The 15,360-nt window shown below is 36.5% G+C and overlaps 1 protein-coding gene across 8 annotated transcripts in view; it reads left to right on the plus strand.

Moving 5' to 3' along the window:
* ANAPC4 (anaphase promoting complex subunit 4) overlaps positions 1 to 15,360 on the plus strand; it is a 32,592-nt gene that overhangs the window by 12,240 nt on the left and 4,992 nt on the right. For 5 of the 8 annotated variants that reach the window (XM_035903482.1, XM_035903486.1, XM_035903489.1 and 2 more), the window contains 22 exons: positions 842 to 947; positions 2,051 to 2,183; positions 3,443 to 3,517; positions 3,661 to 3,687; positions 3,785 to 3,829; positions 5,570 to 5,654; positions 6,041 to 6,151; positions 6,729 to 6,812; positions 7,073 to 7,159; positions 7,841 to 7,905; positions 7,999 to 8,041; positions 8,153 to 8,229; positions 8,821 to 8,921; positions 9,001 to 9,052; positions 9,369 to 9,424; positions 10,569 to 10,615; positions 11,570 to 11,626; positions 11,789 to 11,845; positions 12,386 to 12,479; positions 14,191 to 14,288; positions 14,789 to 14,967; positions 15,055 to 15,156. In XM_035903482.1, coding sequence (XP_035759375.1) covers positions 842 to 947; positions 2,051 to 2,183; positions 3,443 to 3,517; positions 3,661 to 3,687; positions 3,785 to 3,829; positions 5,570 to 5,654; positions 6,041 to 6,151; positions 6,729 to 6,812; positions 7,073 to 7,159; positions 7,841 to 7,905; positions 7,999 to 8,041; positions 8,153 to 8,229; positions 8,821 to 8,921; positions 9,001 to 9,052; positions 9,369 to 9,424; positions 10,569 to 10,615; positions 11,570 to 11,626; positions 11,789 to 11,845; positions 12,386 to 12,479; positions 14,191 to 14,288; positions 14,789 to 14,967; positions 15,055 to 15,156 — 1,781 coding nt within the window. Of the gene's footprint in view, positions 1 to 841; positions 948 to 2,050; positions 2,184 to 3,442; positions 3,518 to 3,660; positions 3,688 to 3,784; positions 3,830 to 5,569; positions 5,655 to 6,040; positions 6,152 to 6,728; positions 6,813 to 7,072; positions 7,160 to 7,840; positions 7,906 to 7,998; positions 8,042 to 8,152; positions 8,230 to 8,820; positions 8,922 to 9,000; positions 9,053 to 9,368; positions 9,425 to 10,568; positions 10,616 to 11,569; positions 11,627 to 11,788; positions 11,846 to 12,385; positions 12,480 to 14,190; positions 14,289 to 14,788; positions 14,968 to 15,054; positions 15,157 to 15,360 lie in introns of those variants that run through there. The other 3 variants (XM_009648042.2, XM_035903485.1, XM_035903490.1) reach the window with 3 other exon arrangements.

Below are 15,360 nucleotides of genomic sequence, written 5' to 3' on the forward strand. Positions count from 1 at the left end.
AACAGATGATAGGATGAGGGGAAATGGTTTGAAGCTGCGCCAGGGCAGGTTTAGGCTAGACATTAGGAAAAACTTCTTCACCGAAAGGGTTGTCAGGCTCTGGAATGGGCTGCCCAGGGAGGTGCTCGAGTCCTCATCCCTGGAGATATTTAAAAGAAGGATGGATGAGGTGCTTAGGGACATGGTTTAGTGGTGGGATGGCAGGGTTAGGTTAAAGGTTGGACTCTGTGATCTTAAAGGTCTTTTCCAACCAAAGTGATTCTATGATTCTATGAAAAGGCTGCCTGTTCCCTGCGGTGGCCAAGATGCCTTTGCTGTTACCTCTGCCGTAGTGCTTGTAAGTGTAGCCAAGCATGTAGGAATGGAAAATCAAGCTCAACACTTATTGCTCTTTCCCGTTTTACTTTCTAATTTCCAAATAAATTTGCTGATGATACTCTCAGTGCTTGTATCAGCGGGATTTTAAAGGGCACGAAATTTCCAATATAAATTAAATCTGTTTTCAGGTATTTTTTTACCTGAAACTGCTGTATGTGATCATGCATGAAGACAGAGTGTTGTGCTTTCAGGCTGCCTTTGCCGGAGAAGTGTGGGTAACCCCTGTTGGTTACAGGCTTCTAGGCTTGTACAAGGCATAGCTTATTTCTGTTGCGGTATAGTAAACAGTATACTGTCCTCTAAAATGACATAGGACTCAATCATCTATTAGAGGAGTGGGTGATATTCGAGACGTAGGGGTTATTAAAGAATGGTAAAAATGTGCATCTTGAACTGATTTACAAACTGGTATCAATGGGAGAATGTGGTTTATTTTTCTGTCTTCAATGTGTTTGCTTTGTAGGTTTTACTTCATCGGCTTGCAAACTTTCAACGAGTGTGGAGTTTGCCCCCAAATGAAAATACGGGAAAAGAAGTGACCGCTCTTGCTTGGAGACCAGATGGCAAAAGTAATGACAAGTATAAGAAGTGATATAGTGCAATAAAAATCTCGCTGGAAACCAGCAAAAGTTGTGGTGGTGATACCTCTTATCTCTGGAAATTTTCAAGTAAATCGTGTTTGAAGAGAAGGGGGCCTTAATTTTATGTAGGTTTATTCAAAGTAATGGAGAGAGTTACGCTACTAAAAGCAATTGCAAGGAAGATTTGCAAGGTGGATTTATGTCTAGAATACTGCTTTTCAAGGTATAGCAAAACTTCCAGTTCCTAACCAAGCGGAATATTTTTATGTGAACAACAAATCTGTTGTGCAAGTAGAGCGGGGGGGGGGGACTGTCTAATCAGGGTTGACTGAAGAGCTTATCTTATTTAGCATAGACTGAACTTCAGAGGCTAAAATTGCTCTAATAATACACCAGAGAAGAAGGAAAAAAAAAAAAAAGCCTTTTCCTTATAAGCAGAAATAATGTTGAAATTAGTAGCTTAATAAACCTACACTGGAAATTAGTTAATTTTTTGACTTGTTAGAGGCCAGAGAATGGGCACAATCTTCTTCCCTGACATGTGGATAAGAAATTCCTGGCTCCATCATAAAACTATATAGGTATTTGGGAGACTTCTTTTTAAGCTGGTTGCCTGTGATTACAAGGAAGTAAGCACAGAAACCTTTGCCTGCCATATGCTTTTATGGATTAATAAAGTTAAGACGACGGTGATGCATAAGTTGCTCAGCAAGTCTTAAATTGTATTTTGTTGTAATAAAACCCAAACCTTCCTGGTGGACAGGTGTTGCATAAAATTCTGGCATCAAACTTGCAAAACCTGAAGCTTCTGCTTTATCAGAACTGTTCTGAGAAGTGTTAGAAGCGTGTTCAGTTCGACTTGCAGATAAATGTGGGATCATGCCTGTGACTTAAATGTTATCACCTAAAATATGATAGGAGTTCAAAGGTTCATTTTAATGAGTAGGTTTCAAATGAGAATTTGGAAGGACTGTAAATAGACAAAGAGAAAATTCTGACCTGTAGTTGGCTTTGAAGACTCATTATTTTCTAATTCAGTATAAAGTAACTACAAAGTTTTGCACGTTGGTTATTTACTCCTCTTTCTCTAGTTTTGGCTTTTGGTCTTACTGATACCAAGCGGATTATTCTGTGTGATGTAGAAAAACCTGAAAGCTTGCACTCCTTCTCTGTGGACTCATCTATTACTTACATGCACTGGATGGAAGTAACTGAGGAAAGCAGGTGAGTCCGGAAAACTCTAGAAGTAAATTATGGGCTACGTAGTGCCACTTATTACTAATAATTTATACTTAGTATGTTACAAGCAGTCATATAAAATCTTATTATGTAGCTGTGGCTTTTTGTTACCACTTGGCTAAAATTTCCCTTTTGGTTAGAATAGACCCTTTTCATACACTTATTTTTAGTGCTGATATCTTAGTCTTGTGGTTCTTTAGGCTATATACAAAAATTACAGCATGATCTTGAGCGGCCACCTCTCAAGAGCTGCTTAATCTAGTGTTAGCTTGTATAGCCTGTCTTCTGAGCCAGTTTACTTCAATACCAATTAATTTAAACTAATTATAACAACACTGATATATGCACCTATTCTGTGAGTCAGAATAAGTATTATTTTTAAATCTTTCTTTGCTTGTGTTTTCAAGATCTTTTCTTTGGTGCTTTCTATGATGTTGCCTTTGGTGTTAACACCCAACCCCAGTGGCAGCTCTGTTGTGGGTCTCCTTGCCTCAGGAAGTCAGTTGCCCCTAGTGACCCTGAGCTCTGTGGCATTAGACAATTCTCAGCAACACTTGTGAGCTGGAGGACATTGTGGTCCCTATTTCTGTGGTCTTACAAAAAACTGATATGTGCCTTATTGTGGTGCAAGACAATAAATAAAACATTTAGTTAAAAGGAGCAGGTAGTGTAAGCCTCACTTGGGGATTTCCCCTCCAGCTCCAGAAAACACCAGTCTGAAAATAGCAAGAAAAGAACTACATCTGAAATCACTCTAGCATTCTTCTCCTGATGGGGATAGACTTATTTCCTTATTGGGAATCTCATCATTCTGGCATGTCTAAGGTGTAATATTAAGTATTGCACTTTATTCTTTCTCTCACTGTAATGTGTCTTTAGAGTGAAGCGTTTTTGAGGTTTACGTGGGTTGTACTACAGAGTTGTACAGGGTTTAAACAGAAAGTCTCAGTCAGTAACAGCATTACAGGTGATGAGGGATTGGTGGCAGGCTACTGAGCTGGCAGATACAAACTTAATGTTCTCTCTTGGTGGAAATAAAAAAAAGATTATCAGACTTCTTTTATTTGTTTGATAATTTGCGAAATTATTAAAGGCCTCATAAAGGATTACCCTCTGATATTTGGAACTCTTTAATATACCTGACTTATTGAGTATATGCTGTAACTTTGAAGTTTGAAAGAAATTCTGTGATGCCCTCCATTTTTACAGCTTGGGTGGTAAAATCAGTCTTATTTCTTTTTCAGTGTTCTCACTTCCTTTTATAATGCTGAGGATGAATCAAATCTCCTTTTGCCTAAATTACCAGCACTACCAAAAAAGTAAGTGTCATACTTAGAAAGCTTTAGAAGATATTAATTTGTCATTTGTTGTCATTGTTTTGGTTATTCATCTTTAATGCTCTGCAGATGCTTTGGATTAAATGTTTGCTTATTGTTTCTGAAAATATTTATTTTGTTTTCAGTTACAGTACCACTGCAAAAATTTTCAGGTAAGAAATTGTCATCTTCTCTCTCTTTTTGTTTTATTTTGTTTTCTGTTATTGAGACAAGCTACATAAACCCCAATCATGTGTTTTGTATTTTCAGTGAAGAAAAGTCAGATGAGATTATGAAGCTTCTGGGTGATGTAAGGTAAATTCCGTATGTGGGTTGTTGTGGGTTTATTGGGGTTTTTTTTGGTTGGTTATTTTTCTTTTAAGCTATAAAATAATGGATAAGTGAGTTTATTTTTAAGTTATTCATAATCTGTTTTTAAGGGTACTGGAGGAAGGATATGGAATGTCTCTTTTCATGTACAAAGATAAAGTTCAAGTAATACATTAAAAAATAAAAAGTCTCCATCAGCTTACAGCTTTTCTCCTCAACTCAGAAGCATTATAAGGCACTTTAAAGCACCAACAGCAGTTGCTGATATCTTCTTTTCAGTAGAAAAAGATTTCTTGGGGTGTATTTGAAGGCTATGTTGTATGTGTTACTTAAGGTGGTCTTGGAGGCCTTTGTGAATACTTGTTATGGGTGGGGAGTTTCTATGGGTTTGTATGAGTGTGACAAAGCTAAACTTAAAATGAGCTCTGAAATCAGGTGTATTAGGGTTACTTTAAAATAAATATCTCTTATTGGGAAACAGATGAGGAGCAGCTGGAGGAAGTGTAGTTTAGCAGACTGAGACTGTCTTTGTGGAGTGCTCGTGGTGCGTCTTTGAGAAGGGTGCTTAACCTCTGTGCCTTGTTTTTCCATTCGCTTTCTTTCACTGTTCCTTACAGTCCCACTACTGTGAGAATCATCCTTCTCATTTCAAAATTTGCATCTCTGTCTATCACCAGTTATTCTCTTTTTAAGGCTTGATATCTCTTCTGACAGTAGGACTTTCTTGCTAGAGAGAGAGACGGTCGCTGTCAGTGGTATAGGAGCTTTCTGGATTCTGTGCTCTTTCAGCCATTCCATTAATCAAACCAAAAGTTTTTCAGCTACTATTTTGTTAAATTCTGACTTGGTTTTAACAGAAACACTCTCCTTTAACATATATTTAGGTGTGTAACAGGCAGAACTTGCAGTTAATTTTCTCATAAGGGGACACAAAACATTCTCATTTTTTATGTTGGAGAGCATTACTGCTCACTGTAATGTAAGCAAATACGTGTAGTTGAAGATGTATGGATGTACGACAGCAATAGACAACCTCCCTGCCCAAAGTTTAATGTTTTAAACATAGACAAAAAGGGGGAGGTTATAGAAAAGCTTTTCCCCAAGTTATTGTAGCAAGTTGGTTTTAATATGTGAGCAAAACACAGATCTGTCTCTCCCAGACCCTATTCATTGAACTGGGTTTCTGTTTCTGATGCCGTTGTTACTTGCAGCTGTTCTTTGCTGCTGCGTCCGTTTCAAATGTTTATTGCCTTTGAGGTTTTGCTGAGGAGTGCCACTGAGCAACTGTGACAAACTTACTCTGAATGCAGTTAGTATAAACTTGGGAATACAAAAGTAGCTTTGTAAGAATGCTTTGCAGTCTGTATTGGTAGGTGGGCTGTTGCTAGAAACTGTTACTTTTTCCTTCGAGAAGGCATAAAGTCAGTAAAGAAGGAGTTCTGTGTATAAATGGTGTGCTTTTTTTCCCTATTTCTCAATTAATTTAGCAATTGATACTCTTTCTGTAAATGTTAGAGGTAGGTCTTATCAATGAAATCCAAGCTAATGTTCTTTTTGTTTTTAAATTTCTTAGATCATAGACAGTAGTACAGTGTTTCTTTTTGTTCAGTGATTCTTTAGAGGATCTTTAGTAAAGGGGTGGAATTTAAATGTTAAGAATTATATTTGTATGTATTAGAATTCGTTTCAGTATGCTCATCAGCGCATTTTCCTCTATTTTTATAGGCTTAATGCTCTTGTCCTTGGTGGTAGCTCAGGATTTATTGAGATTTATGCTTATGGAATGTTCAAGATTGCTACAGTAACTGGGGTACGTTCCATTCCTTTCCATGTTTTTTCTTCATAATATTGCAAGCTACAGCTGAACTGAATGAAAAAATACATATGTATGCTTGCACATCAGTGAAACTGGGTTGTTGCAGTTTAAAGAAAGGAATAGTTGTTTCTCTCGATTGGGTTGTGTGATTATTTTTGGAAAGACATTCTAACTGATGATTTTAATATCTTGTTTCAAATGAAACAAAGTTCAACACTAATCAACAGTAAAAGAGTGCTTTTGTTCCTGAACAGTAGCTGAAAACTCCACTTAGTTTTTACATGTCGTTGAACGCAACCTTCTTTGTATGTGAATGTGTTGGAGTAGTAAATACATCTTAGCGGAAACGTTTCATTAACTTTTAAACTGGAATCCTTCAGGTGGCAGGTTCTTGTCGTGGACTATGTTTGTCTAGTGATTTGAAATCACTATCGGTTATTACAGAGATACGAGACTCTTCAGACAGTGAAGCAGAGATAACATATTTTCAGGCAAGTAAAGTAATTTTAAAATGTTCTTTAGAAGTAAAACTGCTTTTTAAATTACTTTCTAGTAGCTTTATTGCTTTCCTATTATTTGCAGAAAAAACAAAACTACTATTTCCAGTCTTTCTGAAATTCACCTGATTTAGCTTTTGGATTTATCACATTAACATGCAATTTCACTGATGAGACTGATGATAATCTGAGGCATTCTTCTAAAATATTACTTTAAATATAACATTCATTTATTCAGTTACAGTTACAGTTATTCAAATTTTCTTCATTCTGCACACAAAGGTATAGGAGCAATGCTGTTGAAAATCCAGTCTATCCAGAACAGTCATCCTTAAAACTCTTACTGTTTGAACTCCAAAATGAGGAACATCATCTGGAGTTTTTATGGATGTATTAAAAATATTTATTGCCCCTTTGAATTAAACGCATTCCTCTCTTAAAATCAACTTTAAGGAAATGAGAAATGTCAGTTTTTCTGTGGGTCCTCCCCATCTGTCTTCTCATTTCTGTAATCTAAAATTTCTTAAAAGAAGAATCATCTGTTAACTGCTGCTTGTTTCATTTGTTATAGCTGGACACTAGTCTGTTATCAAGTTACTTACCCGAGGTAACTCGAATGGCCCGGAAGTTTACTCACATTTCAACTCTGTTACAGGTATGGTTGTGTTACGACATCTTTTTAATATCACGAAGTTCTTACGGACTTCGATATTCTTAACGCAAGTAAAAGAAACGTTTTCTAGTAGGAAGCTTAAGTTGGTTTTAAGTAAATGTAGAGCTCTAATTTGGAATTTGATAATAAGTTTTATATAATATCTACAGTATATCTTCCCTTTATATAGTAACATCCAGTTCTTGCATGTGTTTTGAAGGAGGGAAAAGGGAATAACGCTAATGTCTGTATCTGTATGACAGTACATAAAGTTGTCATTGACGTGCATGTGTGAAGCGTGGGAAGAAATATTGATGCAGATGGACTCACGACTAACAAAGTTTGTACAGGTACTGTAGTATTTACCATTCTTTTGGAAAAACATTTTTTGCAGTAGTTTTGTTGTTTGTGTTAACATACTGCATATCTTACTGCTGTTTAAGCATAATGCCTCCAGATAACAATCTCCGAGGTCAGAGGCAACCTGGAACCTATTGTGTGCCAAGTGCTCTGACGCTGAAGATATCCGAGTACAATCAAGCTTCTTTATTTTATTTATTCTAAATTATTCAAAAGATACTTTTCAGCTTGCGCAGCTATTGATCAGTTTCTATTTAAGGTTGTGCTCTTCGTACTTCAGCCATTGATAAACTGAATACTGTAAATGTTGATTAACAGCCAACCAGCCCTTACAGCTTGGTTCAATAGAGCATGTATGACAGCCATGATTAAGATGCTCTTGGATTTGCTTAGATTTTGTGTTCATTGACCATGGCTAGAAGTTAATTGAATAAAATAATTTATTTATTGTTTTAAAATAGATTCTTGGTGATAGCAAACTGCTTAGTCTTTTTACTGGGCAATACAATTGAAAATAACTTGAAATACTAGAAAATTTCCAGTGATCTGATTTCAGCATTCAAGGATATGCGTGGGTTTTCCGGTATACTTTAATTGCAGTGTTTGTGAGGTTATTTGGTAGCCTGGATTTAATCCCTTTACCAATCTATTTCAATCATTTTGACTGACAGGAAAAGAATACAACCACTTCTGTTCAGGATGAGTTTATGCAGCTGTTGTTATGGGGCAAAGCAAGGTAGTTACTGTTGTTTTATCTGAGTATGCATTTGGATTTGATATTGAAGTACAAAATGAATGCATATTTGGTTCTCTCCCCCACTCCCTTTAGTCTGGAACTTCAGGCATTACTAATGAACCAGCTGACGGTAAAGGTATGTTCATTTTTTTTATCATACTAAAATAATCTATTTGAATATCTTTTAATCATTGTTATGTTAAGAGAACTTTCTGTTTCTCAACTGTTTATATTTTTTTTCTAACAGGGTTTAAAAAAACTTGGTCAGTCCATAGAGTCTTCCTATTCCAGTATACAAAAGTTGGTCATAAGTCATTTGCAGAGGTAAGTCACAGAATGTCCAATGAATTATAGATAAAATGGCATATTATATGCTTTGCTAAAAGACAGTATGCTGTATCAGTGGGTTTTTTGTATGTAGGTGTGCTGGCGCAGAGACCGTGAACATGGCAAAATGTACTACTTTACTTTTGGGTAATGGAGAGCTATTGAAGTATTTTGAACAGTCTCCATGATGCATCACTTGTATATCACTGCCTGGTGTACTTATAGGATATATGCAAAATAGTCATACCAACTTGTGGCTAGACCACTACCTAATGTCTTGGATATTAGGAAAAATTTTTTCACCGAAAAAGCATTGGAACGGGCTGCCCAGGGAAGTGGTCGAGTCCCCATCCCTGGAGGTATTTAAAGGATGGGTAGACAAGGTGCTTAGGGACATGGTTTAGTGGTGGAATGGCAGTGTTAGGTTCACAGTTGGACTTGATAATAAGGTCTTTTCCAACCTAAACGATTCTATGATTCTATGACCTTATAAAGCTCTCTACTTTGCACGTTAAATGATAAAAATGTAGCATGCAGTGAATTTCCAGAGTAACTAAAAGATTATACTTCTTTCCTCTGCCTTCCTAGTGGCTCTGAGGCACTGCTATACCACTTGAGTGAACTGAAAGGAATGGCTTTATGGAAACAAAAATACGAGTCTCTGGGATTAGATGCATCTGGAATTGAAGGTACAGTAGTGTGTGTGCTACTTACCCGCTCTGATTTCACTTTTGAAAGCTTAATAATAATTTTTAGCTCTTTTTGCAGAGGCTATTACTGCTGTTGGTTCTTTCATCCTGAAAGCAAATGAGCTACTTCAGTAAGTATAAAGCCTGGAGAATTTAAAAAACATGCCTATTGAGTCTTGTATCTAAGGAGAAGCATGTGGCTGGGTCTAGAGGAAGTTGGAAGAGTAAGGCTCCTTTGTTGGTGGTGAGCTTTTACCTTGTCTCGCTGCATCTTATAGACTCATATACCAAGAATAGTCTTACTTGGAAGGTTGCACTGGGCATTTTTTATTTTTTTTTGAAAAATCAATAGTGCTTGTAGGCCTTTCTCTAGTAAGGATGGGATTTAAGCTTGGAGCAGCTTGTGACATTTAGATCTGGTAATTTCTTTTCTTGTTTCTTGTTCAGAGTTATCGACAGTAGTATGAAAAACTTCAAAGCGTTTTTTCGATGGCTGTATGTTGGTAAGCTTGATGGCATAGTAAACATCCAATATCAGTTTTGTGTTGTAAACATTGAAATGTTGGCAAATAATAAAGCCAATTTAGTTATGACCATCTATTTATTTCTATCATAGAAAATTTCTGGGCATCTAAAAGGTTCCCATTGATGAGGCAAGAATAATTATAATATTAAACACATAGATCATAAATTTGATAGTTCTCAATTAAACTTAGTGTGTGTACAGTGGGTATTGTATGTACTTATCCTGTAATGTTACTCCAAACTGTTGTCTGCTTCATGAGCAATTTGCTGGTCTTGACTTGGAGAAATTAAACGACTTTATTTAGTTTCCACCATATTTGAAGCATAGTCTAACTCTCCTTTACAGACGTAAACAGTCTCTGAATGTCCGGATGCGCTTAATAGCCATCCCCAACTGTAGCTGGGTAGCTGCAGGTAGAATGTTAGAAGGAAGTGCAGAGTGCTATATTTTAGCCTGCTTCTTTTTATAAAGTGGTTATGAATGGGTTTATGATTTTTAATTGATCTTTGAACTACTTTACAAAAAACTAAGCAGTACTACCAGATAGTGTAAAAGCACTAGAAATGCAGTGTTAGCACTTACTAGGAGGAATATAATAATTTTAATTTTAAAAATTGCAGAAAGCAGAACTATCAGAGTTCTCTGTTGTAACACTAGAAATTTCTATTTATTTAAATGTTCACTGTGTTTGCTTGTGTTGAAACTAAACAGAGAACTGTTTATCTAAGCCTCACTAATTTAAAAATACTCTTAAAACATTATTCTGGGCATGACAGTATTCATGTATTTTATATATATATATCCATATTGCTACTTTTGGTATGTACATGAATAAATTCTTTTGAACCCTTTTTATAATAATCTTGTCTCAGTCTTGTAGAGGGTGCAATGTAGTTGGAAAAGAGTAAAGAGAAAAATTATCCAAGATTTGTATTGTAAGCTAGCGGGGCAAGTGAGGCTTAATTTCAGTCTCAATTCATAATTCTTCATTCCAGACTCTTGCTTCTGACAAATTAATCTTCCCTATTTTATCAGCTGTGTCTTATTATATAGCCAAGGAAAATTAGGAATATTAGGAACACATTAATATTAATGCAGTAAGAATATAATTTTTCCCTCAGCCATGTTGAGGATGTCAGAAGACCACGTGCTTCCAGAGCTGAACAAGGTACTAGTAACGTTTTCTAATAAATGGTGAAATACTCTGTATTCTGCTTGACTTAGAGGGTGAGATTAAAGGTTTATTTTTGTTCCAAAACTTAAAGGATGGTGCCTGTGTTGTTTTTTTGAGAAAGCTGATGTCTGCAGGTTTGCATTAGTATGCTGTCTCACATGAATTACTTTTTCTGTTTTCTTCATTAATGCTACTCTCTTTAGTACACTGTATGTGAATGTGAGACCTCTGTGTATAGCAGCTCTTTATATGCCCTAAATGACTAAGTTAACTGGAATGGGACTTTAACATCTTTACCAATGCCCTGGTAGAGGAGATGGAATACACCTGCATCAGATTTGCAGACACCATCACACTGGGTGAACCAGTCAATATGCTCGAGGGCAGAAGTGCCTTCTGGAGGGAAATAGTTAGGCTGGAGGAATGAACAGATAGGGACCTCCTGAAGTTCAACAAGGGCAAATGCAAGGTTCTGTCCTGGGGAAGAGTAGAACCCTGCAATTGCACAGCAGGGCCCCGGGTGGCAGCCCCGGGGCTCTGCTGAGTTGGGCTTGGGGGATGTTGGTGGATGCAAGCTGGGCATGAGCCAGCAGTGTGCCATGGTAGTAGCAAAGGTGGCCAAGAGTAACCAGGGCCATGCTAACAGGAGCATGGCCAGAAGGTCAAGGGAAGTAGTTACTTCCCTTTATTTAGCACTTTTTAGATCCCTTCTAGAATACTTTCTCCAGTTTGGGGCCTTCCTATACAAGACAGGCATGAATAAATCGGAGTGAGTTCAGCAGAGGGCTCTCAAGCAGGCTAGAGGCTGGAGCACTTAGTCTGTGAGGACAGGCTGAGGGAGCTGCGCTTGTTCAGCCTACAGAACATGTGTTCTGTGCTCATTGAAATGTATTTCTTATCCTTTGTTTTTCTCACTGGGTTGGTTTGGGCTTGGTTTTTTTTTTCCAGATGACTCAAAAGGATATCACATTTGTTGCTGATTTTCTTACTGAGCACTTCAATGAGGTAAGTTACATTGGCTTGCCAAGTATAACATCTGACTGTATTTTTGCTGCCAAGAATTGAATCTGAAAAATCCTATGATAAAATAATTCAATCATAATTTTGTACACTACTTCTCATTAACTTTGGGTTTAAATAATGGGTTTGTTTGCATTATTTTTTCAGGCACCAGAACTTTACAATCGTAAAGGAAAATACTTCAATGTGGAAAGAGTTGGACAGGTAAAGAACTAGGGAGCAAATGGAAAAAGAATAAATGAGGCAATCTTTAGATGGAGAAGCTTTTAAAGTTGTGCCCACTTTTCTTCTCTGTCCCTTTTGCTCTGTGTTGCACATTCCAGTAATGTATTTTAATTATTTCCCAATATTATTAGGAAAATACATGTTTAAAAACATATCTTATATTTTTTTACCTTAGGCATGCTGTATTTTTAGGAAAAGGATGAAAATTCTCTGCAGCCAGCAGTAGTAATGGATGACTGAAATGTGTTTGTCTTCATGGCATTAATCACTGGATTTCAAAACATTTGTGCTCAAACTTGATTTAAAAATCAGTTACTTATGGAAATACCTCTATATAATCTTAGACGATAGTTGATTTTTCTTACTATTTTAAGAAGGGGTGGAATATTTAGTTTTAAGAGTAGGGCATGTTAAATCAAGGAGAAATGTTTAACAGACTACTGAGGGGCAATGTTGGAGGTGAATTCTAATGTCCCTTTTCTTAAAATGCAATCTTACAAATGTCTTTTTCTTTTCTAGTACTTGAAAGATGAAGATGATGACCTTGTATCACCACCTAATACAGAGGGAAACCAGTGGTTTAACTTTCTTAAAAATAGTACTCATCTTAAAGGTAACATGTACTTTAGTAAAAAGTGAAAGTGAATCAAAGATATATGTACAATGTAACAAATGTGGAATCTGTTTTTTCATGCTTATGAGTTATGTTTATGGTGTTAGTCATGGGTCTCCATCTGAGTAGAGTGAAATAAATGGGCATTGTTATTTTACACAGTGTTTATGTAGCTGCTTACCACCAGTCAATTCCATTTTCTGGGTATTAGGAGTTTCCTACCTTTTATGTACCAGTCTCAGAAACGTTGGCTTGGAAGGAATCCCAGGAGATGTCTATTTTAGGAGATCTTAATTCCAGTTCAAGGAAGTAATAATTACGCTTAGATCATACCTGGGGGAAGTGTCCTAACTTACTATCTGACTGGAGTCTGAGACTATTTTGTTAATTAGTGGTGAAAAAGAAGTAAGAGACTATAACAAGCTGATGGTGAAAATGATTCTTGTTTGACTTAAGAAACCATAGACTGTGAAACTTTTACAGCATAAGCTGTCTTGTAATAGAATTTGTTATAGCTGCCTTTTTCTGCATATTTAATTCAATAGAAAGGGGGGAAGTGGTAGCATTTTTGTTTGACAAAGTAGTATTTAGAAAATGTATTTTTAAACATACTTTCAAAATTGATACTTTAAATGTGTAGACTAATTGACTTGTCATTGTGGTTACTACCCAAGACATGTGATTGTTTGTAGAGATGGTTTGTAAGTGGTTTTGTTAGTATTAATTTGGCAAGTATTGAGATGTTTGTCTCACTCTCAAAACTGTAAGGTTTATAGGACAAGTCATGCTTCTTGTCATTGACACTTTCTACCCTTCTTTGGGATTTTATATTGCTTTGTTGGTTGATGTAATTTTTAGCATTTTTCCAGCTAAACATTGTAAAAGGAACAGGTTATGTACTTAAAGTAAGTAGTGAGATTTATCTCCAAAGCAAAATGTCTACTTACAAAGTATTTAATTTCATAAGAACAAATGGGTCCAATTGAAGCCAAATCATAGCTACTATAAAAAGTATGGAAATTGTTTTGCTTAAACAAGGTATTTTGACAACTGTGTTTATAGCTCTTGGGTAAATGCAATTCTGTCTTTTTGCAATTTTAAATGGGCTGTGAAGAAAAGCTGAAAGGGCAGGCAGGCCTCTGTTTCTCATTAATTTTTCTCGTTTCGTATTATAATCCAGTTAGTTACTTGAGCTAGAATTTATAATCGGGGAATAATTTAGGCAGTCACCTAATCCAACCAAAGCAGGACTAATTCTGAAGCTAGGCTGGGTTCTTCAAGGCTTTGTGCCATCGAGTCCTCTATGCCTGCAAGGATAGAGACCCTGCATCCTCTCTGGGCACCCTGCTCCAGTGACTAACCAGTCCTTGTGAAAACTTTTTTCTTTACATCTGATTGGAATTTCCCTTGCTGGAGCTTACGACTGTTACATCTTCTCCTCTCACTGTGTGCAGCTTTGAAAATGATGTCTTCTGTAACTCTTCCTTTAGGCAGCTGAAGACAATAAACAGGTTTCTCCTTGTTAGTCCTCATTTCTCTAGGCTGAATGAACCCAGCCCCCTCAACTTCTCCTCATAAAGCATGTGCTCTAGCCCTGCGACCATCTTATTGACCCTCCACTGGACTCATTCCAGTTTGTCACTGTAATAACAATGTAGTATGTTTATATAGAAATACAAGCATTTTTTAAATGAACTTTATCTGTTTACAGAAAGTCCACTTTTGTTTCCCTACTATCCCGAAAAATCACTGCATTTTGTGAAAAGGCAAATGGAAGGGGTCATTGATCAGTGTTTACAAAAGCCAGCGGTAAGTTCAGTTTATACAAATGATAACTTTTTGGGGTAGCAGTCAACTGAAGATAGTAGTCATGCTCCGTAAGGCCTGAAATTTTAATCTTTGCCTTTGAGTGCTTACAACTTACGTAGTAGCATGTAGCCCAGCTTCACCACTGCTGGGATGTCTCAAGCCTTTGGCTAGAGAGAGCATAATGGGGGATATTTTGTTTTGCGTCTTCTGTTCTCACATTATTGGGATCTATTTTCAACACTAATTAGCTTGGTGTATGTGCCATGTACTAGGTAACTGCATTACTTGGCAATATATTGTCTATATATTATGAAGAAACATGAAACAATTGTATCAAGTGACAGTAGTGTTTGCATTAGGGATGTTTATTCCAGCATAAATATTGGTGGGTTTTTCTTTCAGATGTACTCAGGTGGTTTTGGTTGGTTGGGGTTTTAGTTTGTCTTTATAATTATGAATAATTGCTGCATTTTTTGGCCTATTTTCATTATATCTATTAGGATGTAATTGGAAAGTCAGTGCATCAAGCAGTCTGCATGTCTCTCTACAAAACTTCTCAAAGGTATTACACTATTTCTAAAACTCAGTTACACAAAATTACAGTAGCGTTTCATAAACTGGTTTGCTTTTTCTTTTTCAGTGAAGATTCCACACCTCAGTTATTCAAACTACCATTTTTGTAAGTATGCTTCTATTCCTTGCTCTATGTCATTTACCAATTATTAAAACTTGATGTAAATTTTCATTTGCTCCCCCTGCATTACAGGTGGAATGACAAAACATCCAATATACATTATGTTCTCTTCACCATATTAGAAAATTCTATTTCTAAAATATACATTTTGAGGAGACATACTGATACTTCCAGGTAAGACAAAAAGGGGGGGAAAGTGGCTTATGAGCTTTGGCACACGTGTGCAGAGACAATTAAAATTTGAATCTTCTTGTAAAAAGGAATGAGCAGCGTGAATACAGTCTTTGTTGGACACTAGAGAAAATGAGGAGGACATTAAGAAGTGTAGTAGGAAACTGCAGCAGGAGTTTGTGATGTATGAGACTCAAACATGGTTTT

Source organism: Egretta garzetta, unplaced genomic scaffold (assembly GCF_000687185.1).
Source record: "Egretta garzetta isolate BGI_Z169 unplaced genomic scaffold, ASM68718v1 scaffold151, whole genome shotgun sequence".
Taxonomy (NCBI): Eukaryota; Metazoa; Chordata; class Aves; order Pelecaniformes; family Ardeidae; genus Egretta; species Egretta garzetta.